Source organism: Fusarium odoratissimum (assembly GCF_000260195.1).
Source record: "Fusarium odoratissimum NRRL 54006 unplaced genomic scaffold supercont1.27, whole genome shotgun sequence".
Lineage (NCBI taxonomy): Eukaryota > Fungi > Ascomycota > Sordariomycetes > Hypocreales > Nectriaceae > Fusarium > Fusarium odoratissimum.
The window spans coordinates 249,518-274,080 of NW_022158711.1; the positions used below are offsets into that span (position 1 = coordinate 249,518).

Here is a 24,563-nt window from a genome sequence, read left to right on the forward strand (position 1 = left end):
ACTCTTTCAAGTAGCACTACAGTCCAGTCCATCCATCGACGTTGAGATTCGCAGACTGGCAAGGGAGGCAAGATGACTTGGGACCTCTATTCTGAGTTTAGGTAAATTTAGTACAACCTAATATAGGCTTAGAGGACCTTAGACCACGCATCTTTGGAACCTTAGTTTAACTTCAAGAGGTTTCTTGCTTGCTAGCGACTGGGTGACATCTTCATCAAGTTTCAGATGTATCAAAATATCCAAGAAATTCGTGTCCATATCGGTACCCAAGATCAACAGACCATACAAAACTCCACAACATTTTATACTCAAACAAGCAGCTCAAGAAGAAAAAAGTATGTATTCATAAATCGTATCCAACACCGCCAAATATGGTATATCTTAATAACAAATCAAATACTCATAATCCTCATCCAATATCCAATCTCAAATGCCAATTGAAAACAAACCAAATCTCAGTTTCTATCCAAAGCCTAGACGTTGCCCTGCTTATCATCAATGACCAACAGTCCAGCATCAATTCCAGCTCTAGCAAACCTATCACCCAGCACACCAACTGTTCGTTGAAAGTCTCTCTCAACACCAAAGTCCTCAGCGAGGAGATTGTCGAAGACAGAGTGCGCACGACCAACGACGATCAAATCGCCAACGCTCAGACGAGACTTGCCAACGGTCTCGCGAGCGTGAGCGACGGCGAGGTCAGGAAGGTTGCGTACTGAGTCAACGGAGATCTCGACAAAGGTCACACGGCCCTCAAGCTTGCCGGAGGCGTTGTTCTTAGCGGTATTGAGGAGATCCAAGTCGCTGGCCGATGGGACACTGTCGATATTCTTGCCATCGGGGGTCATGTGAGCATCATGTTCGTCTTCGTTGAAGTGAAGATGGATGACGTGGATTGAGACATGAGGGTTGTGAGCAAGTTGAAGGGCGAAGAGGAGAGCGGCGCGGTCGTCTTTGCCGCCGATGAAGGGCACAAAAATGCTCTGGCGCTGGTCGACAGGCCTCTGGATGATAGCGCCATCGTGGGCGCTGTGAACTGACAGACCAGTGCGGGTTCGGGTCAGAGTTGGCTTCTTGGACAAAGCATCGCTGTGAGGATTGCGATTGATAAAGATACCGGTCGTGCAGGTTGAACGTTGAACAGCGGCGGCGACGTAGTCGATGTACGTTCTGCTAAAGAAGCGGTCGTTGGGGTTACCGGTCTCGGTCAAGGCAGCAGCAGCAGCAGAACTCTCCTCGGCCAGACCTCCGTAGGTACTCCAGGGAATGAGCATAAAGTCAGATCTGGCTTCCTCGGCATACTTGACAATGGTCTCTGCGTAAGCGTTGGTAGGAATGATGGAGACCTGGCCAGCAACAGCTACACCGTTGAGGCGAGAGAAGGTCTGGAACGCGGAGAAGACAGCATCACGGGAAGCGAATTCATCAAGCTCGGCAGACTGCATGACTGAGGATGTACGATCTGTCAACTCCATGAGACGTACGCCACGAACTTCGAGAGGGCGATTGGGAATTGGCTGGGTCTTCTCCTCAGAAGTGGAGTCGACGGCCTCGATGCTTGAGTCTGCAAGTGCATGGGTAGTCTTTCGAGACCCTCCGAGAAGCGATACTAGATTGAAGAGTCCAGGAAGGGCGTCGAGGCGGAGATGAAGAATGAGGCGATGAGTTTGAGACTTGTCGAGAGCCTCTTCCATCTTGTGCTCAGAAGTTTGAGCTTCAGTCTGGAGAGGGTTTCCATCCCAGTCAATTTCTCCTCGGCGCCACTTCTCGACCTTCTGGCGATACCAGACAGGGTAGAGCCATCTGGTGAGCGGGGAGGTTGTCACGGTGGTAACCTAACTCAATCAGCGGTGAATTGGATGAGTAAAGAGGAGAATACTTACTACTGCCATGACGACGAACATGGTAAAGGTTCGACGGGAGAGAATGCCGGCTTGAAGACCAATGTTCTAGAATTATTAGCTCCATGCGTTGCGCCAGCGACGAGTAACTTACCAGCACGATGAGCTCTACAAGACCTTTGCAACTCATCAAGGCACCGATAGTGAAGCTTTCTCGCCAGAGACATTTGGTGAGACGGGCGGCAAGTGTACCGGCGATGATTTTGCCAAAGAAGGCACATGCAATGATGGCAACGACATAGCCCCAGGTAGTACCATCATTGAGCAAGCCAAGATCGGTATTGAGACCAGAGAGGGCAAAATAAAGCGGTAGAAGTATAGAACCGACAAGATCTTCAATCTTTTCGGTCAACTTGATGGCAAAACCACCGTCGTGAGGACAAATGAGACCGACGAGGAAAGCACCGAAAATGGCATGGACGCCGATGGCGGCTAGAATCTGTTAGACATGATAGCGAGTGGAATGAGTGGTCTTACCAGTGAACCAAGACGAGGCCAAAACAAGAAGGAGAGTCAATGTCGTGATGCCTTGGGACGGACCGTTCTGGATACTGTCGGTGCGGCGCAAGACCCAAAGAAAGACAGGGCGAACAGCATAAACGAGGAAGAGGACCCAAGCCACTGCAGTCAAAAAGACATAGAGCGCTGTGAGGCCATTGGCGTTGTTGACGAGGGCGACACTCAGAGCGAGAAGAACCCAGCCAACTACATCATTGCCGATGCCCGCAGCAAGTACAGTGACGCCGACCGAAGTTCCGAGGATTTGAAGCTCGGAAAGAATACGGCAGAGGACAGGGAACGCGGTAATGGCGAGTGCAGTTCCGATGAAGAGAGCAAAGGTGCCGAACTCCATATCCTTCATGGTTCCCTCGTCGCCATATTCTTCATACAAGCCCCAGGCAACAGCAACACCAAGACCAAAGGGCAGCATCATACTGGCGAGGCCGACGCTGACAGCGACGCGCCAATTGGACTTGAACATGCGCGTATCGACTTCGAGACCGACGAGGAAGAGGAAGAGCAAAAGACCGATGGTGGCAACGTTGCTGAGGACGGGCATGGACTCGGTGGGGAAGATGTTCTCCTTGAAGCCAGGGATGCGCATCATCACAGACGGACCGAGGACGATGCCGCCGATGACTTCTGAGATGACACGCGGCTGGCCGAACTTGGAGAGGGGCCATTGCAGCAGGCGGCAGAAAACGACGATGATGATGGCCTGCACGATGAAGAGCGAGATGGGGTCTTTCGGATTGTAGTGGATCGGATTGAGGCCCTCGATGATTCCGCCCTGGGGCTTTGCGCCCGTGGCGGCAGCCGCTGCAGCCGTCGCAGTGGAGGACATGGCGACTCGGGGGTACACTCGCGTCGCTTTCGGTGTCGATGGGTCGAGGTGCAGACGGTGAAAGGTTGACAGAGGAGGGGAGAAGAAAGGGACCGTCAGCCCTTTTTTGTGTCTGGGGGACGAGGGTTCAAGAAGAATGAAATGAAATGAAATGAAACGGAGGTGGAGGTTGGTGACTGTTTCCAAGGGCGGGCGGTCAGGGCGGGGAAAAAGCCAAGGGTCTAGGCTGTCGTAATGGAGGGTGCTGACGCTAAACCTAAATCGCCCTTGTCCAAGAGCCGTTTTTCTCGCGTTACCGCTCTAACCTTCGCAGTGGGTACTTCATACAAGGTTAATTTCCTGTTATTTAGTCGCATTTCGGTGGATGACAACTGATTTGTTGCATCAGACATTCTGTTCTGTTCTGTTCTTTGTGTCGTGGCCCGATAAAGTACAGTGCTTGGCTAGAGGTTATTCGGTGGGGAAGTTGGGGAACAGTCCAGAATGGTCTTGGCGGGTGAAACAACAAGGCTTGTGATTGTGATTGTGTCTGCGTCTGTGTCACGGTAGTCAAGTCAATTGCGGGCGCATTCAGGTATCGCAAACACTCTTTCAATTGATACGGGCGTTGCAGCTGAGATTTTGGGTGCATCTTGGCTTGGTGCACGAGATCAAAGATGGTGGTCGCTAACGGTCAATGTGACAGTGGAGATAAGCTTGCCGAATTGACACTGTAGATCTCGCAAAATGTCTCATCTCAAATGTTTAGTCCACTCCATCCATTCCTTTGTCGCAGTCATCGCAGCCTGCTTCGACTCTACTGCATGTGATACCCTACCCTTTCACCTCAATTTGGACCCCTGTTGCTCACGCGCCTTTTTGGTGTCTCACCGCTCCACGTCTAGAACCCCTCCCCCGACTTTGTTGGTGGGCGCTATGATATGATTGAGGCTGGGTTAACTCGTGATGCAAGTGTCACAAGCAGATGCGGGGAGTTCGCTGTCGCACCACGCTAAGCTTGGCCCATTCTCCCCGCTGTATCCCCACGATGCGCACTCTTAATTGTTAGTGGTTCTTGTTTTATTTCTGGGCATCGCGGCAATTCATCAGCAGGGGTTGTCAGCTGGATTGGAGCCAAGACGAAATTATGAGCTAAGTGGGATCTCGGCGAACGGCCAATCGGGGTTTAGGATACGTCAATTTCATGAGGACTAATTGCAGCGTGGACGGATTGAAGCTATTCCCAGATTCATTTCATTATTCTTAGGTACCGAGCGATATCTTATTTCCCCCCCCCCCCCACCTTCCTTTCATTTTTTATCAATCAACAAATGTACCTTGGCATCGCGGATTCTATGGATCTTTCTATTCTTACCCTGTTAACAAACATATGTTTACAATGATGCGAATGCCCGAGACTCTATGGGGCTCACGATACAATCCGAAGGGGGTGAATCCGAATGGATCGCAAGTTGTGAGGCGAAAGTCCAAGCAAACAGCATAAATGAACAAGAATGAGGGAGATTTCAGAGACATTAAAAGACTAATAAATTGATAAGAAAAACGCCATATGGTGCAGGGAACTACATCATACATATGAACGGCAATACTCAGCCACGATCATGTTCGAAAAAGCTAATTTGAGCATCGCAGCCATCTTCTCTGTTATCGCCATGATGACTAGCATCCCGATCAAGTCTGAGACACTCCGACATGCTCATGGGAGCCCAAGGTTCGTCCTGACCATTGTCCTTAACCCATTTGACGACGTAAGCCGCAAGATATGCAGTAGCTCCAGGCTGGCTTCGCCTCTGAATATCGTAGGGGATGGACGAGTTGGCGACAAGTGGTAACATGTCGTGATGGTACAGATTCCGGATGAACCTTGCCGACCGAAGTGGACATTCTAGGGAACAAACGAGGCACGAGTCCTCAACTTAATAGTAGTAATTAACTCTCCGAAGAGGGCGGCAATAGCAGGCATTATATGGGCGACCCAGCAAACATTGTAGTTACCACTGTCGCAATTGGTATAGCTGTCGCCATCTCATGGAGTACTTTTGAGAGTGAGAATGATGCTCAAGAAGATAGCTACAGCTCTGATCAGCTTTGTTCGTAGCGGTCTGATGGGCTTCCTCCCTATTTGGATCATCGGTGCGATATATGTGCCGTTTTTCATTTTATTTCTCAAAGGAAATGTTGTAAAATTCAGGTAGTAACTAGATTTGAAACTCGTAAATGAAACTATTCTACTCATATGGATGCTTCAAACTCCAAACTGTCAAGAACGTCCAAGCAATCTTCTCCATCCAGTCTGAATCTCCATAGACAGGGTTGATGGATGACCTGACAAAAGTCTTGGGACCGCGACCTTCCATGTGCCTGTTATGTATACACATCAACTAATCACTCAACGTGACTCATATTCTTCTCCTTGGAATCGGAATCTTGGTCGAATCGTCGTTCGGTTACTTCATAAGGATTGACATAGGTCGTTGCAAACTTCCTCGCGGAGACGCCCTGATCGAATAGCATGTCCAGTTCTGCATAAGAGCGATCCTTGGGCTCCGGAAGTCGGAAATAAGCCCACACAAAACACAAAGCGCAGTTACCGGCCCAGAAGAATGCCGATTTAGCTCCCCAGTTCCATGCCGTTGGGTTCAGCGAATACAAGCCGATGATATTAGTATATGCAACCCCAACGATGTTGTAGGCGTTTCGCGCTAGCACGATCGTCCTTTGGCGAAGTCTCGACGACGGCAGCTCAGCGACGAGGGAGTAACAGACCGGGCCGACTGTGATGTCATAGGTGAACGTGTAAACAAGAAGCAGCGATCCGATTGCCCAGGAGCGACTAGCTGCCTTTGGAGGAATGCCTAGGCATCCAGTGACGAAGAGGATCACAGTAAGGAGGAAGAGTCCCCAGACATAGATCTTGCGGCGACCTACACGGGCCATCAACGGCCAGGACAGCACCGTACCAATAAAGCCCAGGGCGAATTGGGCGATTGTCATGTCGAAAGCGGAAGAATCGGCAAGACCGGCCTGTTCGTAGAAATATGTCGAATTGCCCATGAAGGAGGAACCGCAGATGGTCTGGCAGATCCAGGTTAGGCACGCAATCTCAGTCCTGCGGAGATTGACTCGCCCCCGGAAGCAATCCAGGTACCCAGTTCCTTCGCTGATCTTCCTCTCAACCTGGTCTGTGTGGACCATCATGGCCACGGTATCGTCAGCATTGACAGTTGTGCCTTTTCGTTGCAGACGCTCCACTGATCGTTTAGCTTCCTCAACTCGGCCCTTGCGGATGAACCACCAAGGAGACTCTGGGGCAAGCAACACAGCGATGAGGATCGGGATTGGCCATACCCATTGAACAGCAAAAGGGATCTTGTATGACCATTTGCTATTCATACTGACGGTTCCTCGCAGCACGCCCGAAGCAATAAGTTGACCGATAACCCAGCAAAGATTAACATAAGTTGTGAGATAGCAACGAAGGTGAATTGGGCAAACTTCAGCGGCGTAGGTCGTAGTCAGTGTCTGAAAGACTCCCCACGGAAGGCCGCAGAGGATCTCGCCTGCCAGCAGCATCGACAGGCTAACAGAGAAGAATTGAATAAAAATAAAGGCAGTCATCATGACGAGCGCCGCCGCCAGAACCTTTTTGTACCCATAACGGTCCGCGAGCCAGCCGCTAGCGTATAGCCCTAGAATCTCACCGACACTGGCGCCGTTGGTGAGGCCGGACTGCCATGCGGCAGAAATAGAGTATCCTCCCTGCGAGTCCGGGTGGCCATAGTACTCATTGAAGGGCTTCATAGCGTAGAGGTTGCCAATCAAGATTGTATCGTAGCCCTCCATGATGATGCAGGTGGAGAGAGCGATTGACCATCCCATGGCTTTAGGATAGGCCCGGAGACCCTCCATGAAAGTCATGTTATGTTCTGCAGCGGCGGCATTTTCGGCCGCGGTGAGAATCCCACGTAACTCTTCACTATCGTTGACCTCGTGCAGGTGCTTAGCTGCGAGCTGCTCCGCGGTGCTTTCACGGCGACCCCCGTGAGGGTCATTGTGGTGCTCTGTGTGAGCGGCGCCCTTTTCATCTGGCCCATTGTTGTATGCCATGTTGTATGACAAAGGGTGGTTGTGAGAGTACCAAAGTGATCAGGATGGTAGGGGCGGGAAGGGATGAGAGACAATCGTAGTATCTTGTTGATCTGTTCATGATTTGGGAGAGGTGATGAGGCATCATTTTATAGATGCAGATCCATTGCGCACACAAGATTCCATCAGACGCCGAGTTGAGAAGTTCAGAGAGAGGATTAACTTGATACGACCAAGCCGACTAGTAGCATTAGCCAATCGGTAGACTGTCTGGAGTCTCTAGACTACCCCAAGTTCTCTGTGTGGAGTCGCGGGGACCCCAAATGTAAAATTGCTTGGCCACGCGGCTACTAGCCACAAACTCTAAGAGTAGAGGAAGAAGTCGTCGGTCCGACATATCGGCTGGTCTTTTAATTGATCCTATTTGCCTGCAGCAACAAAGGCGCCTCTTAAGCAGGCCATTGAACTTTGAATTTCATTATCCAATCCGATTATCCTTAAACTGTTAAAACATTATTTGGTATTCTCCAAATGATTGGCGAAAATGAAAGGGACCAAGACAAGTCATTGTGGCCTTAATATCTATTCACGGGGTAGATTTCTACACTCTTGCGAAGCTTGGTCCTTCCAAGTCCGACTAATCTCAACAGGTCTTAATCAATCGATAGAGAGGCTTGAGCTACGACGTAGCTATAGTCGGAGTGTATCCGCAGATTCCAATAGATTAATGCGGGGAAATGTCTTCTAACTTCTTTTCCATTCAGCTCTCTACAACTTAGCAGCTCTCATACCAGCTAATTCCAGACTTCGTTGGTTCTTTACTAGTGCCGACATGCCGTCCCGGGTAAAACGGCAAGCCTTTCGCAAAAAAGGAAACATAGTTAATTCACATGACGGCTTTCCTCGGACCGACGAAATAAGGCAGCCAATAGTGTAAGCCATAAACAGGACAGACAACAAACGCCACGTTTGGTGACGCCGTAGAAGTCAGGATGCAGTTTGCGGGGGAACCAGGAGCGATGCTGACTGGTGTTCCGTCGGGCCGGGTTCGATGCAGTGGTGTGTCTGTCTGATAAGGGAATACTTTAAATGTAGCGCGCTAGCTAGTTGCTGGGGAGAAGAAATGCTAGGAGATGAGGAATCACGGAATGTGGGAGCTGGAACCACTGAGTGATAATCTAGAATCTCTTACATTTTACCCTATATACTTTGCTGCATTTCACCAGGGAAGAATAAGAGGTTAGAGTTAGTGAGACCTAAGCGATGTAAAAAAAAAGCCGCCTAAGGTCTTAGAGAGATCGTGAGAGATGAAATTTAGAAATAAAGGTGGATTAAAAGAACTCTGTCAGTCTTATACTACACGCTGTAGACTAATTGCCAGAGACGCTCAAGTACTTACTGTAAATATTTTAAATAAAAATATGCATAACTTGATTACTATTTTCTTAGAATTAATAGGCTATAATTTAAATATATCATAGAATCCTTTTATATTGCCTATATCAATATACCCCTTATAAAGGTTGTAAGCTAGGTTTTTAAATTCTTTTAAGGTAATTTTATTTTGGTCTCGTTGGTAATGACAACCGGGTGTGCCTCTCAAGTCACAGTCGTTTAGAACAATGCTGTCTTCTCATGTTTCTATACTAACAGGATCGTTCGATAGACTACATTTTATAAGTCCTGAATGGTGACCGTTGCGATAGCTTCCACGTTCGTACCAGCCAGCTCCAGACCTAAGGGAAATGAAATTTTTGTCTCTACGGATAAGATTTCAGTCAGAAAAGTGTGCACACATTCTTAGAATATCTGCTTCTATTGTCAGAAGCAGTATGCTCTTATGCCAAGTGGAGAGAGGGAAATGGATATAAGAAGTTATAGTTAAAACACTTATTGCCAGATATATTGCTCTACACTCTCATCTGCACTATAGCCTATCAATGTACTTATTCATCGTTTGTCTTGGTTCTTCCTCCGAGACTAGCCCTATCATTTTGGCTGGGTTTACAGTAGCATCATAATCCTCTTCCGTCACCAACCCTAAGCCTTACACTTACCCTTGACGATCTCCTGCCGACACCCTGTCTCCTCAATATCGGGGATGTTGTATGCGTCTGAAACGTCAAGCCCCATCAAGGTATCTGAGCGCCTTTCATCGTCTCCCGGAGTGGGGTTACTAACTTCAGTAATGATGACTGCATTGCCGTTGCTGAAGATATCGACGAGACGGAGGAGAGCTGGTAAGATGTTCACAAAGCGGTCGCTGATGTCGGCAGTGGAGGAGCCCAGTGTTATGTCGTCACCAGACGTGCAGCGAGTCCTCTTTGATAAGTGAGCTTGGCCAGGCGATTGGGCGAGTCTGGTAGTTAGGATAGAAGTTTCAGCAGCGGTCGAACTGGCCGAAGATGGAGCGGCTGAGCTGGAGGACGGAACAGCTGTCGGCCTGGGCCTGGAAGCAAATGGCTTTGCATCGTCTGAGTCGCTAGTCCTGTCGATGGCAATTTGGTATGAATTTCCAGATTTATGCCGAGTATAAGGGGCGTGGGTACTGAATACGGGATCATCGGGGCTAGACGAAGGTGCCGGAAGGGCCTGAGAGCCGCTAGCGAGCGCACCGTTAGATGCTGTAGGAAGGAAAGCGAGATCCTTCAAACCTTCGATTGTACGAGTATCTCCGAGTTTCTGTTGGAGAAGCTGACGTAGCTGACCTAGAGCGTCGGGAGATGTAGACAATGGAGAAGATGAACTGGGTACTGCGGCAGGAAGTGCGGGAAGAGCTGGAGGTGCTGTCGCTGCATCGCGTTGAGCCACTGCGGCCTTTGCCGCTGCCATGTTAAGAAGGACCGCGTCCTCGATGTCGTGAACAAGTTTCAGCCACTCCTCAGCAGCCTGCCGAGATGGGAACCTCTTGTCTATGTTTAAGGTTGGTGATGTCCATACATCCATCCATAGTGGAAGTCACATACATGATGTTCCTGGAACGCGCTTGGTCAAGAGAAGGCATACGTCCCAAGTTGTGGTTACACCAACCTTATAGCCAAACGCGAATTAAAACCAGTTTCGGATATTTCGCTTTTCTGAGGCTGAGATCACAGCTTTGCCTCAGTTACTCCTAGTCAGCCACCATAATCATCGTACAGTACACAACCCCAAAACATGTTCCTTATTTTCACAAAGTACACAAACCGAGGCGGCAGAGCAGAGCAGAGCAATTTCGTGATCCCTACCTTGGCCTGCTTGTTCCTGCCTTGCTGTTGCAAGCCTTATCCATGAGTCGATAGAACTAATTAGCCTGGCTTAGCGCATATAGCACAAAGGGCTATCTTTCAGAGAGACACCCCGATGACCGGCGCTGATGATCCAGGGCGTTGGGTCGTGAATCACGGCTAAGCCGGAACAGTCGCGGCCGTCAATAGTGCGTGGGTCTATCTCTTTAACCGGCATAAGGCATCTACGAAGTAGCCACAGGGACGGGGGGCCAATTAAAACAACCGTGACAGATGGTACCTCTACCTAAATTGGCATATGATATAAGTATAAATAGTTAGTATTATCATAAATAGCTATATTATAAAAGAGTTATCTCTATTACTTACATTTTAATTAGGATTATTAGCAGGGCCTAGAACTTAGCTTACTAGCTATCAATAAGACTTCTTTACCTGAATACGCCTAACCCGCTTTATTTACTACTAAGAGACGTGATAACCAACCTGCTCAGTCCAAAAAACGCCTTACGCATTCTGCAAATATAAACCTAGTATGGACTAGTTTCCCTGTTTGAAACCTCATTCGTCACAAAGGACTTTTAAGCCTAACCTCTGTACTCTGTAGTCTTATCCCGTAATTATAGGGGTTACTGGGTGATTGGTGAACTTGCCATTTACGCCGATATCTACGGTAGAACGACGCTATTGAGATTTTTTCCTTCTTTTTCTCTCTTCGTCTTTCCTCTTCTTTCTCTCCCCCCCTTTTTCTTTTCATTGGATTTGGCCTATCGCGTAAGCAATCGAATTGATACATCAGACACCAAGTGGCGAAGTTTCGTAATTCTTCTCTCCTAGTCTCCGATATGACCTATCACTCTCTCAACGTCTTGTCACCCCTTAATCTCCTCTGTTGTCACATCTTTGATTCTTGTAGTGGATGACCGGCTCAATAGTTCCAATTTCTAAGCCTCCTGTCTCATCAAATCCTTCATCCACATTTGAGTAGCTGACCAATGCACTACCACGATCCCCTCACAGTTTCTTTTTCTATACCCGATAGACGCCTGAACGAACAATCGTAATCTCGCAAGACAGGGACTTTCCAGGTAAAAACCAACTACCTGTTGTTGCATTCGCCTCGTACGATGATTGGGTGTTCGCCACTCCATTGCGTGGGATAAAGATCAGCGTTGTTGTCTCATCCGAAGAGAGAAGAGGAACTCATCGACAAACCTTTGCTTTCAGCATAAGAGTACTCAAGTTAGCCATTGGGGTGTCTTTGCAGATAATCCTTGGGATAAGAGTGACCATCGCCCTATAAGGACAATCCTTGATGTTACGCCATATAGAGACGAGACAGAGAAGTTTCAGCACAACAAGGTCAAGTCTGCCGCATTCGCTGCTGACATCAAGGAAAATTTATGGCGCGATCTCGCAATGCCGCTCAATACCAAGGACAATGTAGAGGAGTTCGTGGCAGCAATTGGCGCTCTCGTCTTAGGTGCCTCAATCCGTACCACCCCAACCTGCCTCGTAAACCCTCCTCCGGCTCGGAAACCAATGGACCCTCACCTAAGGGAGATACTGCATGGCGACGGCCTTGGCCTCAATGCATCTGCTTCCGAACTCGACCTCAAGCCGCCGCCTAAGAAACAAACTCCTTGGCGTCAATACCTCCAACAAAAAGGCGAGTCAATGGACGCCTTTTGGTTTCAGGTCAAGTTGGCATGCAGAATGGCATTTGACCGGATTGTCAAGAACATGCCGGCGCTGAACAATGATGAAGGTGTTCCGGCCTTTTTCACTGAGGAGGAAAAGCAGGACAGGGTGCGATGCAAGACATGGACAAGGACCAGTGATCTGGATCACCCAGAGGAGATTCCGTTCCCCACGTTGAAGTTGAATCGACCGTTGCGGCGCTTCATTGAGCGAAATGTCACCCCGAAGGAGATCGAAATCTCCATCAGCAGGCTACATCCCAGGAAAGCTTCGGGCCACGACCAGATTTGCAACGAGCAACTCAAGATGGGCAAAAAGGAGCTTGCTCCTTTGATCGCAGCTCTCTTCAATGCGTGTCTCGAACTCAAGTACTTTCCTCGAGCTTTCAGAACCGCCATTACCGTAATGCTTCCAAAGTCAGGAAAGGATAGCTATGAAACCGTCAACAGCTGGCGCCCTATTGCACTTCTCTCCTGCTTAGGAAAGCTTTTTGAGAGGATCCTCGCTGATCGTCTTAAGAAGTTTGTGATAGACCATGATCTTCTTCCTGAAACCCAGTATGGCGCGCCTGGCAAGTCCACTACGCATACTATTCAAAGCATAATAGGTGTTATTCACAAAGCCTGGTCTCGGAAACGAAGCAAGAATCTCAAGAAACGCTCGAAATTAACTAGGAAGAAGGTGACTATGATGGGTCTCGATGTATCTGGGGCCTATAACCGTGTTGACCCTGCACTGCTCCTCCAGATGCTCGCAGACCTTGGGGTACCTGAGTCTTTCCTTTGGATAATGCACTCATATCTCTCCTATCGGATCATCATGCTCAAGCTGCCCCAGAGCCTATCAGAGGCCTTTTACGTGCTTATTGGCATTCCGCAAGGCTCGCGCCTCTCTCCGTTACTATTCCTTATCTTCACCGCACCTCTTCTCCGGAAGATCAACGAGGATAGAAAAAGGTTTGGTAAGGATGGTATTAGGGTCTTTTCCTTCTCCTACGTTGATGACACGTATCTCCTCGCCGTCCCAAACTCTTACGAGAAGAACTGCGCTGGATTGAAGATATTCCATGATGAAATCATCAAATGGGCTTCATCCGTCGGTCTGACCTTCTCACCGCACAAGTACACTGTCATGCATTTCGGGCCTCCCAGCGACCGCGATCCTCCCTGCGAGCTTCTTCCAGACATTGATGGACTCAAGGACAACCCTGAAGCGCTCAAGAAAGGGAAACTGAAGGTCCTTGGAGTGGTTCTGGATCCGGCTCTAACCTTTGCTCATCACATCTCCAACCTTGAGAAGAAGGTTAACAATTCATTACGACATTTCCGCATGCTTTCAGGACCGACTTGGGGTATCCGGCTCAACAAGGCGAGGAGGTACTACATGTCCAAGATTCGACCCATCATATCGCACGCGTGCGCTGCCTGGTTTCTCCACTTTTCAGGTCGGCGGATACCATGGTCCCTGAAGCCCAAGCAGATTCAGAGACTTGAGAAACTACAGTACCAGTGTCTGCTGCTGATCTCCGGGGGTCTTCGTGGTAGCTGTGGTGCTACGGTCCTCAAGGACATCGACATTGAGGGCATCCGGGAGTTCCTTTGCCGCATGTCCATGTCTTCACGAGCTAGGGCTCTGAAAGTTCCCGAGAATGATGCTTGGTTTGAGAAGTCAATAGAACCGCCCAAGGATAACCTTTACAACATAACACCGTATCAGAAGCTCGACGAAGAAGCACACAAGTTGGCGGGTAGATCCGCCAAGTATTTCCGCAAGCGCCAGAAAGGCACCGATGAAGCGGCATTGAAAGCGTGGAAGATCCCGGCCAGACGAAACGACGCCATCAAGAACCAAGCGAAGTGGGAAGCAGAGTCGAAGTGCGCCACATCCTGGATCACCTACCGTCGTAAGCGAACTGCTAGAGTTTGTACGAGACACCGTCCTGCTGCCATCGAGGAGAAGCGAGGTCGTGTGAGCTTGAGCTACTACAAGGGTTTGACTCGTCCTCAGTCCACACTTGCACTACAGTTGCGCACCGAGCGCATCGGGCTCAACGGATACCTGAGCAAGATCGGGGCGACGCGAGACGTGAAGGTTCAAGGATCTGACGACTTTATCAAGCATCCCATCAAGCCAGCATGCACATGCGGTTATCATACCCAGACCGTCTATCACCTGTTCATGCATTGTTCAGATCTTCATTCCGCCAGGTTGAGATTGATTGAGCGCATCGGAGCACTCAACTGGAAGACGCTGCTCACCACTCACCTTAAGTTCGCCGTCGACTGGGCCATGGTTTACTTCAACCTCGGCCAGTTCGCGATTGCTCAGGCGGACTCGATGTTCTACATCCACGGTGGAGGTTAATCCCCTCCACGCACGGGGTATAGATGAGACCGACTTTGTCAGACTGTGTTACAAGACTACTCCGCATCCTTTGGCGAGATTCAAGTCCCGAGGCTTCCCTTCAAGAGTCACCACTACACACTCCGTGCATCGCTTTGATGCCTTACTCGTTCTCCCTATCCATACACCGGCTTTGAGCTTCCTCTCTGGATTCAACATCTGGAGAGGGATCTCCCCAGTTTAAACCACTGCTTTTCCACTGATTTCACTAGATCTGGTACGTCATACCGTTCCCCATCGGCATCTACGAGCACTAACACGATTCATCAGTTCTCGTACGCAAGGTCGATTGGTCACGTGCCACACCACGTGCATTCAATTGATGGAGGTAAATCCTCCCATCTGTCCTATTTGACTCTAGTCCAACTTACTCAAGCTAGTCGTGACTTCAGGTCAATTTGACTTTCGCCAACTAACTTACACAAAGTAGGTCGCAGTTCCCTCAAACCTCTCATCATTGCGATTGACTTACTAACCACTGTTCTGAACAAGCAGAGTCAACCCAATTCCTTCAGTACGCACGCTACCCCCAGTCTTCGCTGATTCTATTTTGACTGACATCCCCAGATTCTGACTTTGACAGAATTTCTGGTCCGTAGGGAGTCTCCTTCTCCTCCTCCTCCTCCTCCTCCTCGCCTCACTCCGAGACCTCTGTTCATCCCGACTCTAACATGTTTTAGCAGAACCCCGCCTTTACCCCGCGTTCATCTGTATGTCACTTCTCCTTCCCCCCTGACCTTGTCCCGTTCACCCATTGACATTCACTGGCCAGCAGAACGCTGTGCGCAGACTCCCTGTCCGTAAGCCCATGCCGACCCTACTCCTCATCCTTTCCTCGAACCCCAACTGACCTGAGTTGTGCTCAGCAGCTTTGCTCTCATGGTCTCAGGCTATGACCAGCCTGGTCTGTACAGTACTTAACAAGAGTGTTACCCTTGTTGATCGAACTTATACTAACCTAGTATTCTGCTCTAGTTACTTCCGTACGAGAGGGAGGATGCAGAGTACCCATTCGGCCTCGATGATCACGTTCTCGAGCCACTCTTCGTACCGGGCTGAGTTGTAACTTCCCTACCAGATAATACTCGGTCTTTCACTAATAACCTTCAGCAGGCCTGTGAATGCAGCAAGGAAAGCTGCCTCTTCTGCCTCAAGAGACCAGCCTTGCCGTAGGGCTTCTTCCAGCTTCTTTAATCCGGATAGCTCTCTGGCTAGCCAGGTCGGAGATATCGTACCACCTAGGTGATCCGGATCCGTATGACCGATTAAGCTGATCAGGCTGCATTCAAAGATAGCCATCCTGACTAGGCTTAATCTGCCCCTCGAAGAGAAGTTCATCCTGATGGCTTCGGCCATCTTATGCAATATGCGGTAATCTTTGCCCTTAGCTTGCTCTAGCACCGGTCCGATTACATCGATAAGATTATGGTTGGTTGTGCAATAGCCCTGATCGGGCTGCAGGCTGTTGCGTAGTAAGTAACAATCTATATTTCACTAGAATTCCATAGGTCTCTAATCATAACCTCTGAAGCAGCAGGCATCGCGTCAGTGGCTATGATTGATGTCAGCAAGTGTGACCAGAAGGTATGTAAGTTGCCTTTGCAACTGCTATTGATGTTGAACTAATATGGTAGAGAGGAAGTCAGTTTGGAGAACGTACTTGTGAGTTTGTGCTCGATCTCTTACTTGGTTAAGGTCTGACTGACCTTTGAGAGGAAGTGTGATGGATGGACCAGGCGCGGTATGTGAGTATACTCTTTTATTGCCTTTTATGTACCATCTACTGCCTAGTCTTCATCGATACTGACCTTTATAAAGGTTTCAAAGGTCGTTTGAAGACCAGGCATGCGACTCCTCTCTTTCCCTGTTGCACTGGAAGCTGACCTGCAGTGTCTTAGTCCTTTGGGTGGGATGAAGGAAGAAGGGTGACCCAACTGCTGAGAGGTAAGTACGTGCCACCCCTACCTTGGTATCTCATGACACGTAGCTGAACATTAGTGGGCCTGCAGCTGGCATTAATACTGTCTGGTTAAGGCAGCAATTGCGCCATTGAGGCAGATGAACCTTATATGATTTTGAATTCTGCGATGATGGCCTGCTATAGGGGTCTCACTGTTTAAGCCTTTGTAGAAAAGTTAAAAAGCTCGATGGCCTTGTACAAGGCTGACGGCAAGGGAAAAAAAAATAGATTGTGCTATAGGTCGCAAAACTCTGGTCCTCTCTAAGGCTTCCGTGAAAGCCTATCTTGATCCTTCGTTTGATTGGCCACCTTGCATGACTCATGATCTCCACACCATCTACTATAACAGCCCCGCCCGCCCCTCCAAAGTCTTCACGCTTTCATCACCATCATCCTCGACTTTACCCATTATCATCGTCGTCTGCGCCGTCATGACTCCGAAAGCCCTCACAAGTCTGCCTTCTGAGATTCGGCAGCAAATCTTCAAAGAGTGTCTAGCGGTAGACGGTGGTTATGTCTATGATGTTCAGGCTGACAAACTGACAAATGCCGATGGTACCGCAATTGATCTCTCCCTTCTTTTCACTTGTCGCTCTATCGCAAATGACACCAGGGCAATGCCACTGGCCGTCAATACTATCCGGTTTTCAACTGTCTTCCGTCAAGACTGGTGCGGCTTGGCTGGCTGCTTCGCCCTTGCTGCTACCACTCACTACGTTCTAGAGCAAGACTTTGTGTTTCATTTAGCTCATCTCATCACTCCTGAAATGTTCGCCGAGCTTGAGTTAATGTGCCCGGGTTATCAGGCACTACTTGAAATTGAGCTCGTTAGGCACGAGACTTGGATACATGAGAACAACAACCGCGAATACAATTTCGAAGCTGACAAGTTGCGACCAGCCGTGTGTAGCATGGTACGACAATTTATGAAAAAGGTCGACTTAATCAAGATGAACGGGAAGTCTCTGATTTGTCCCTTTCGCCTTTTCCACAATGAAGCCGATGCCAATGCCGGCGGTGGTTTAGATGATCGACAGCCGCAATGGACCCAAGGCGAGCTGCGGGAGGCAACATCTTACTGTCTGAAACTTATCTCCGAAGCGCAACCTGATGAGTTTGCGAGATACGTATACAAATCGCTCCCCCATTGGATAGGAAATCACCCCGCAGAAGACTTTGTCAACTTCAAATTCAACCTGTGGGACATCCCTTCTCGGGAGCATGTGGCTAATATGCTAGAATTGCTTGATATCGGGCCCTTTGTTTGGGAACTTCCTGCTACTTGGCACTACGCACCTCTTAGCTTCTACGATCATGTCGGTAAAAGCGTCCCGCAGGATCGACGTTCTCCGGAGTTTGAGAAACCGGATAGTTTATTGGAGCACTTTACCCGTCGATGTCGTGAAAAGCTAAGGTTTTCTGCCACCGCTGCTGCAATTCGATTTCTTCAAGGACTTGCGATTAGCCAGAGGAAGCAGGTCAGAAGGGTTATATTGCATGAGGACTTACCATCGGTAAATCTGCCGTCTCGTCATACCCAGGGGTTAGTTCCTTTGTTGAAAGAGAACCCGTTTCTTCGAGTCGAGCGTCGTGCCAGTGTTTTTGGCTGCATGACCAGCCAGCGTCCCAACTCCATTAGGGCTCTCATTAACACTGAGGAGGGGGATGACATGCTCCCACGCCCAGAGATTGTGGACCGGGAGTTTGAGGCCAGTATATACTACTGGCTCCTCGATGCTTTCGCGGTAGTGGATTCGGGTCTTGATACCAAGTGCTTCACTTTTGTTTTAGAAGCTGGTCCACACAGCGATTACTGCGCTGAACTTTTCCAGAGAGTCATCCAGACAGAGATTTCCAAGTCAAAGGCTTGGAAGATCTGCTTGGAAACCGGACTTTTGGCATCTCTGAGACCAACTACACGTCACAGCAACACGATCAGATATGAAAAGGATCCGAGGTTTGAGAAACTTGTTGAGCACTTGGTAAATCAAGCATCCATTTTCCGCTGCGACTTCAATCCCGGTGTCTTATTAGATGTAGCCGCGTTGGTTGAGGATGCCAGAGTACGCCATGGGGAAAGCATCTTCGACAAGTGGGTGAGCAAGTGGCTTTTTGATATCATTCCTTTACCATATGATCTATATCATGATATGATGGTGGCTCCCAATTATGAGTTTCAGACCCGGCAGGAGTACATTGAGTTACGGGGGAAGGGATTTCAAGACGGAAGATTTTTAGAGGGCCTGCAAAGATAGGACAGGATATAAAAGGGGTTAGAGATAAACGAATCTAGGTATATGGGGCCTTGAAAATAATGTACAATTGGCATAGTCAGATTCAATAGAAGATTGGTATCGGAAACCGAAATTGATATTGCACACTTGAGGCTGGTGTTACACTCTTCTATATTTAAAGTCAAATCGTATCTATTACTTCCGCAATAAGTTCAACACAGGCCTGTATTTCTTTCTCCGTTTAAAGTGCAGCTGTCCAACACGAGAGCTAAATCCTCAGTTTGTGAATCACCTATCTAATGACCGGCTTCCTCTCCTGAGCACTATGCGCAAAGTTAGGCTATCTTCTGACTATTCAGCCCTGGGGCAGGATCCTTTGAAAAGCGCCAAAAGCCTACTGTAGGTGGGGATGGATCAATGTGCTAACTGGGATGGGCTGGGGTGCATAAATGTCGCATTGAATTGTCAAAAACCTACCTGTCATCTCAGAAAGCCTGGTGCGGCAACATGTATTGGTTACTATGAGAAGCCCACCTATTTTCCTCCTTCGAGCGTCTTGACTGAACCGCTCAGTCGCCTCCTAATTGGCTACGAGATGGCCATTGTCGGTCTGAATCTCGAAAACCTCAGCCACTCTGTCCCTGTAAGTCTGATCAAGGACCAGTCTTTCGTACATGCCTCCTTCATGAACGGTCCATCCGATGAGCCAATTTCCCCCGTCAAAATGTTGGGCTTGCTGAACTAGAGCCTGGAAATCCCACGCAACGCCAGTGTTGAAGTCGGCAGGCAAAGTCTTCGAAGTATGGTTCAGCAGTTGATCAATGGCTTGCAAGTCTTGAACACCTTTCCTATCGTGGTAGCGGTGTGTGCCGCGCGCAATCAACACCTCCTGTGCCCGGCATTAGGCAACATCTCGATGAAGGAGGCGCTGGAATAGATCCGGACAGTAGTCCTGGTTTGCTCCTGCCTCTAGGACTACCGTAAATGATCCGGCCGAGATTTGTCTTTTTTCCATAGCGATCGCCTCTTTGCGCCATGGGAGTAACCGCAAAGAAAAGCACCTTTTGTGTAGCTTCTGTTGTCTTTCCCGACCGCGGTGCAGATAGGCTATTACGCCGCGAGGGCCTTCTTCAACTCCAAAAATGCAATCTAGCATACTGACACGACGCACAATCTGCAGTGAAGAGTTCTCTTGGAGGAGAGGGACTAGACCTTGAGCATGAGTCTCAGGGTTGTTCATAGATTTGAAGTCCTCGTGTAACAAAATCTTCTTTATCAGAGTACGCTGACTGGGAAACCGCTCGAGATCAGATATCCTGCAAATGCTCACATACGCGCCACGACCCATCGCAAGATCTGGGATTACAGCATTACAGTACCGTTGGATCAACCACCTTAACAGCGCAGGCCTCAATAATAGTCAGGATGTCGAACTTGAGTAAATCACGACCGGTAGGACTGGTACCCAATATCCTGTCACAGCCGCAAGCTATACGCGCCTGGTTTGCTAAAGGGGAATGCTGAGCGCCTTTGATATCTTTGGCAGGGCATTGAATTGCGTTTGCCAAACCATAGACAGACCAGTCTTGGGAATGTGTCGACCAGGGAAAGCTGCTGGGTACAGTGAATTCTCAACAGAACCTATTATTTCAGCACGAGGTCATGACAGGGGAGGTAACTGAATCGAGGTCAGTGTTACGCCAAGGCAGAATTTCAGCTTTGTCATCCACCCGACACAAAGCGGTGGCTGTGCCCTCACACAGGATCCCTCCCGCCAGCAAATTAACCGTGAGCTGCCAATTGAGAAGCAAGGCAGATACCATCTGACAAACAAAGCATGATTGGAATTTTATTAAATTACTAAGACCATATCTTCTGGGCATGGAAAAACAGCAAAGTTAAGGTACTTATGAAGCTCGGCGTAGCAGGCAACAGAATTGTGGCTTGATCGCCCAATCAGATTGTAGTGTGAGTTGATTAGTCTGTGTGTTAGCCAATCATACAGTTAGGCAGAATTAATAGGCAGGCAAGGCATCCATCGATGTCAATTGAGGGACAAACACCCGGGCTGACTCACAATTGGCCCAAGTCTATTGCATATAAGATGTACTGTAATATCAAGCACTTGTCATTTTTTTCTCCTCAAAACACCTCTTCCATCATCGTCATCATCACGTATCATCCACTACCGCTGTAGGATCAGGATCAGGCTCTAGTGCTGCGCCTCAAGCTTGCTTCATCCTCGTTGTGCTACTGCTACGGCTTACATTTCCCCATCTCTCTCGCCTGCTTTATTTACACCACTCCACTTTCCCACCTGATATCGCTGTCGACTTTGCTTTGAGTCTTTGACAGCACCAGTCAACAGCGCCTCTACCCCGCGTCATCATCATCATCGAGGACAAGAAACAAAATGTCACTCTTTGGCGGTTCACGAATCGGCAGACATAGCATCACCCACCCATGCGGCTGCTACATATTCATCCATGACACGCCCAGATACCTCCCTCAGGTCCAGGTCAAGGCTCATACCACTATCCTTGCCACAACATCTCGCACCAACCTCACCCAGACCTTTGTCAACCCCAGCGGCGAAGCCATTGATGAACTGCGCTATGTATTCCCTCTCTACGACGGTGTTTCTGTCGTCGCTTTCACCTGCACCGTCGGCTCTCGCGTCATCAAAGGCGTAGTCAAGGAGCGACAGAAGGCTCAGCAAGTCTACAACGAAGCCAAGGCCAGAGGACAAACCGCTGGTCTATTCAAGCAGTCCCTTGAAGCAGCTGATACTTTCACTACCACTATTGGAAATGTCCCAGCTGGTGAGAAAGTACAGGTCGACATCACGTACCTTGGAGAGCTCAAGCATGATGCTCAAGTCGATGGTCTTCGTTTCACTATTCCAACACAGATTGTTCCACGATATGGGGACTCACAATCCCTCCCCTCGTCTAATGTCATACAGAAAGAAGGGATCTCTTTCACTATCGATGCCGAGATGCCAGACGGTTCAGCCATCAAATCTATTCAGTCTCCGTCTCATCCTCTTTCAGTTGAGATTGGCACCACTTCTACCACGAAGTCCCAGGACCCCTCCCTCCAGAGAGCCTCTGCTACCCTCCAGCAGGGCACTACTCATTTGGAACAAGACTTTGTTGTCCAAGTAGTCGCCACAAAACTCGGAGAACCATCCGCTATTCTCGAGACTCACCCAACCATTCCTAACCAGCGCGCCATCATGACTACGCTTGTCCCCAAGTTCAAACTACCTGCCGAGAAGCCAGAGATTGTTTTCATCTGCGACAGAAGCGGAAGTATGGGTGGTCAGATACCTGGCCTCAAAACCGCTCTCCAGATCTTTCTTAAGTCTCTTCCTGTTGGCGTCAAGTTTAACATTTGCAGTTTCGGCTCTCATTTCAGCTTCCTCTGGGACCGGTCACAGTCCTACAGCCAAGAGACACTCGACAAGGCTGTTCAGCACGTCGAGACTTTCGACAGCGACTATGGCGGCACTGAGATGTACCAACCTTTCGAGGCTACTTTCCAGAAGCGCTACAAGGACATGAACCTCGAAGTCTTCCTGCTCACAGACGGTGAGATCTGGAACCAAGATCGTCTTTTCCAGCTTATCAACAAGGAAGTGGCTGATAGTAAGGGTACCGCGCGAGTCTTTTCCCTTGGTATCGGAGCAGGCGCCAGTACCTCTCTGATTGAGGGTATTGCCCGAGCTGGCAACGGCTTTGCTCAAACGGTTGCCGATGACGAGAAGATGGACAAGAAGGTAGTTCGCATGCTTCGAGGAGCTTTGTTTCCCCATATTTCCGACTATTCTCTAGAGATCAAGTATGATAAAGCAGATTCTTCGATCGAAGATGACTTTGAGTTGATTGAGAAGGTCGTTGACGCGTTGAAGATTGATACTGCCGAGGAGGAAAAAAAGACCAAGGAAGTTGAGGCACCAAAGAAGCCTATCTCTTTGTTCGACACAACTTCGAACGATGATGACGATACTGAGATGACTGAAGCGCCGGAAGTTGAGAACAAGTTCGACCATCTTCCTGATGTCTCTCTTCCTCGCTATCTCCAGACACCTGGCACCATTCCTCCTCTCTTCCCTTTCAACCGCACCACTGTGTACGTCCTTCTCTCCCAGGACACTCCCTCACAGCAACCCAAATCTGTCATCCTTAGAGGCACCTCAAGCCATGGCCCTCTCGAACTCGAGATCCCCATCACGGTAGCTACCGAGAAAGACTCTGTCATTCATCGTCTCGCAGCACGGAAGGAAGTCAAGGAACTTGAGGAAGGTCGTGGATGGCTCAACCATGCCAAGGACTCCGACGGCAAACTCCTCAGGGAGAAGTACGATGGCCACTTCTCAGACATGGCCGAGCGTGAGGCTGTGCGTCTTGGTCTCAAGTATCAAGTTGGAGGCAAGTGGTGCTCGTTCGTCGCTGTTGAGGATAACGGAAGCGAAGTAGAGCGGGGAGAGGTCCAAGGGGCTGAACCTGATCAGCCTCAACAACGTAATATGCCACAAATGATGGCTGCTCGCTTCGGTGCAACGAGCAGCAGCGGACCTTCTTCCGTACTTTGCTCCCGTGCTCGCTCATCAAACCAGCCAGCTGCCAGGAGTAGCGCACTCTTTGGAAGCTCTAGCAATGCAGCATTCGGAAATACAGCTGGAACTCGTAACCGAGACCTTTCTTCAGCGGCTCTAGGTGGTGGCCTCTTCGGAAGTTCTGGGTCTTCCAACACTGGTGGAGGACTGTTCGGCAACTCAAACGCCCAAGCCCACAGTTTCGCCCCATCCTATAGTGGATCATCCGGTGGTCTTTTCGGAGCCGCGCCGGGAGGATCATTTGGTACAAGTGGAGGTCTGTTCGGCAGTGTGCCTCCGCCTCCTCCTTCTGCACCCGCTCCACCAACTGTTCAAGCCCCAGCGCTTGCGCCCCCCGCGGCTGCTGTTGATGAAGATCTTCTCTCTGAGTATCAACAAGAGATGGCTGAGGCTGCGGCTATGCCGCTCGAGGATGAACTAGAAGCGGAAGAGTCTGGTGAAGACGTGGGATTTGCATTGTTCGACGACGGACCTCCTGCTCCTGCGCCAGCTGCTTCCTCTGCTTTCTTTGCCATGCCTGCATCCTCTATTACCGCTGCTCCCAAGAAAAAGGCCATCAGCGACATGGAGCCACTCCAAGCTTTGACTACCCTCCAAACCTTCGCAGGTAGCTGGTCATGGAGTTCCGATCTCGAGCGTGTTCTCGGCGTGACCTCTGACCGTGTTTCCAAGTTGGCACTCCCGTCTTCAGTCAAGGGCCATTCGGAGAAGGACGATGTTCTCGCTACAGCCTGTGCCGTGTTGTTCTTCAAGAACAAGCTGCAGGAGGAAATCGATACTTGGGAAATGTTGGTTGAGAAGGCAGAGGGATGGCTGGAGGAAAATATTGGGGACGATGGTGTTTCTGAGCTATTTAGCGTCCTCGAGAAGTTGTTTTAGATAGTTTCTTCATGGCCTTATCTTAGATGAAGTGTCCATGAAGTTAGTTAGTTTGAAATCACTATCTTATTATTCATGCATTCCTATTTCGTAATAGCTCCGTACTCCCTGTAGTAGAAAGGTACTGTTCTAAACACACTGAATGAACTGGTGAGAGAGGTGAAGATGGTGCCCTGTAGCGAAATGTCGAGGTCTTTATAGACTTG

The 24,563-nt window shown here is 49.2% G+C and overlaps 7 protein-coding genes across 7 annotated transcripts; 2 read left to right on the forward strand and 5 right to left on the reverse strand.

Annotated features, from left to right (window-relative positions):
- Positions 1–138: 138 nt before the first annotated feature.
- On the reverse strand, positions 139–3,645 carry FOIG_12578 (uncharacterized protein). The gene is made up of 4 exons (XM_031213491.1): positions 2,379–3,645; positions 1,996–2,333; positions 1,884–1,949; positions 139–1,835 (listed from the first exon to the last, which is right to left on the reverse strand). Exons 1-4 carry the CDS (start codon positions 3,244–3,246, stop codon positions 474–476), a joined length of 2,634 nt encoding a protein of 877 aa, XP_031056822.1. The 5' UTR covers positions 3,247–3,645; the 3' UTR covers positions 139–473.
- A 1,733-nt stretch (positions 3,646–5,378) lies between these two features.
- FOIG_12579 (MFS transporter, SP family, general alpha glucoside:H+ symporter) lies at positions 5,379–7,353 on the reverse strand (the record flags this gene model as incomplete). Its single annotated transcript, XM_031213492.1, has 1 exon — positions 5,379–7,353. The coding sequence occupies one exon, from the start codon at positions 7,351–7,353 to the stop codon at positions 5,632–5,634; it is 1,722 nt and encodes a 573-aa protein (XP_031056823.1). The 3' UTR covers positions 5,379–5,631.
- A 2,019-nt stretch (positions 7,354–9,372) lies between these two features.
- Positions 9,373–10,164, reverse strand: FOIG_12580 (uncharacterized protein; the record flags this gene model as incomplete). The annotated part of the gene is made up of 1 exon (XM_031213493.1): positions 9,373–10,164. The coding sequence occupies one exon, from the start codon at positions 10,162–10,164 to the stop codon at positions 9,373–9,375; it is 792 nt and encodes a 263-aa protein (XP_031056824.1).
- A 5,570-nt stretch (positions 10,165–15,734) lies between these two features.
- Positions 15,735–16,204, reverse strand: FOIG_12581 (uncharacterized protein; the record flags this gene model as incomplete). Its single annotated transcript, XM_031213494.1, has 2 exons — positions 15,735–16,118; positions 16,187–16,204. 2 exons carry the CDS (start codon positions 16,202–16,204, stop codon positions 15,735–15,737), a joined length of 402 nt encoding a protein of 133 aa, XP_031056825.1.
- An 805-nt stretch (positions 16,205–17,009) lies between these two features.
- FOIG_12582 (uncharacterized protein) lies at positions 17,010–18,878 on the forward strand (the record flags this gene model as incomplete). Its single annotated transcript, XM_031213495.1, has 1 exon — positions 17,010–18,878. Exon 1 carries the CDS (start codon positions 17,055–17,057, stop codon positions 18,876–18,878), a length of 1,824 nt encoding a protein of 607 aa, XP_031056826.1. The 5' UTR covers positions 17,010–17,054.
- Positions 18,879–19,437: 559 nt separating this feature from the next.
- On the reverse strand, positions 19,438–20,205 carry FOIG_12583 (uncharacterized protein; the record flags this gene model as incomplete). Its single annotated transcript, XM_031213496.1, has 2 exons — positions 19,438–19,746; positions 20,029–20,205. The coding sequence occupies 2 exons, from the start codon at positions 20,203–20,205 to the stop codon at positions 19,438–19,440; spliced, it is 486 nt and encodes a 161-aa protein (XP_031056827.1).
- Positions 20,206–20,938: 733 nt separating this feature from the next.
- On the forward strand, positions 20,939–24,493 carry FOIG_12584 (uncharacterized protein). Its single transcript, XM_031213497.1, has one exon. The coding sequence runs from the start codon at positions 21,271–21,273 to the stop codon at positions 24,355–24,357; it is 3,087 nt and encodes a 1,028-aa protein (XP_031056828.1). The 5' UTR covers positions 20,939–21,270; the 3' UTR covers positions 24,358–24,493.
- Positions 24,494–24,563: the final 70 nt, after the last annotated feature.

What these genes read in the sequence shown, in the direction of transcription:
- FOIG_12578 (XM_031213491.1), bottom strand. Translation starts at nt 3,246, where the DNA reads ATGTCCTCCACTGCGACGGCTGCAGCGGCTGCCGCCACGGGCGCAAAG. An exon ending in GGCCTCGTCTTGGTTCACTG is followed by an intron (nt 2,334 to 2,378) that starts GTAAGACCACTC and finishes AACAGATTCTAG; the next exon opens with CCGCCATCGGCGTCCATGCC. An exon ending in TGTTCGTCGTCATGGCAGTA is followed by an intron (nt 1,836 to 1,883) that starts GTAAGTATTCTC and finishes TGATTGAGTTAG; the next exon opens with GTTACCACCGTGACAACCTC.
- FOIG_12584 (XM_031213497.1), top strand. Translation starts at nt 21,271, where the DNA reads ATGTCACTCTTTGGCGGTTCACGAATCGGCAGACATAGCATCACCCAC.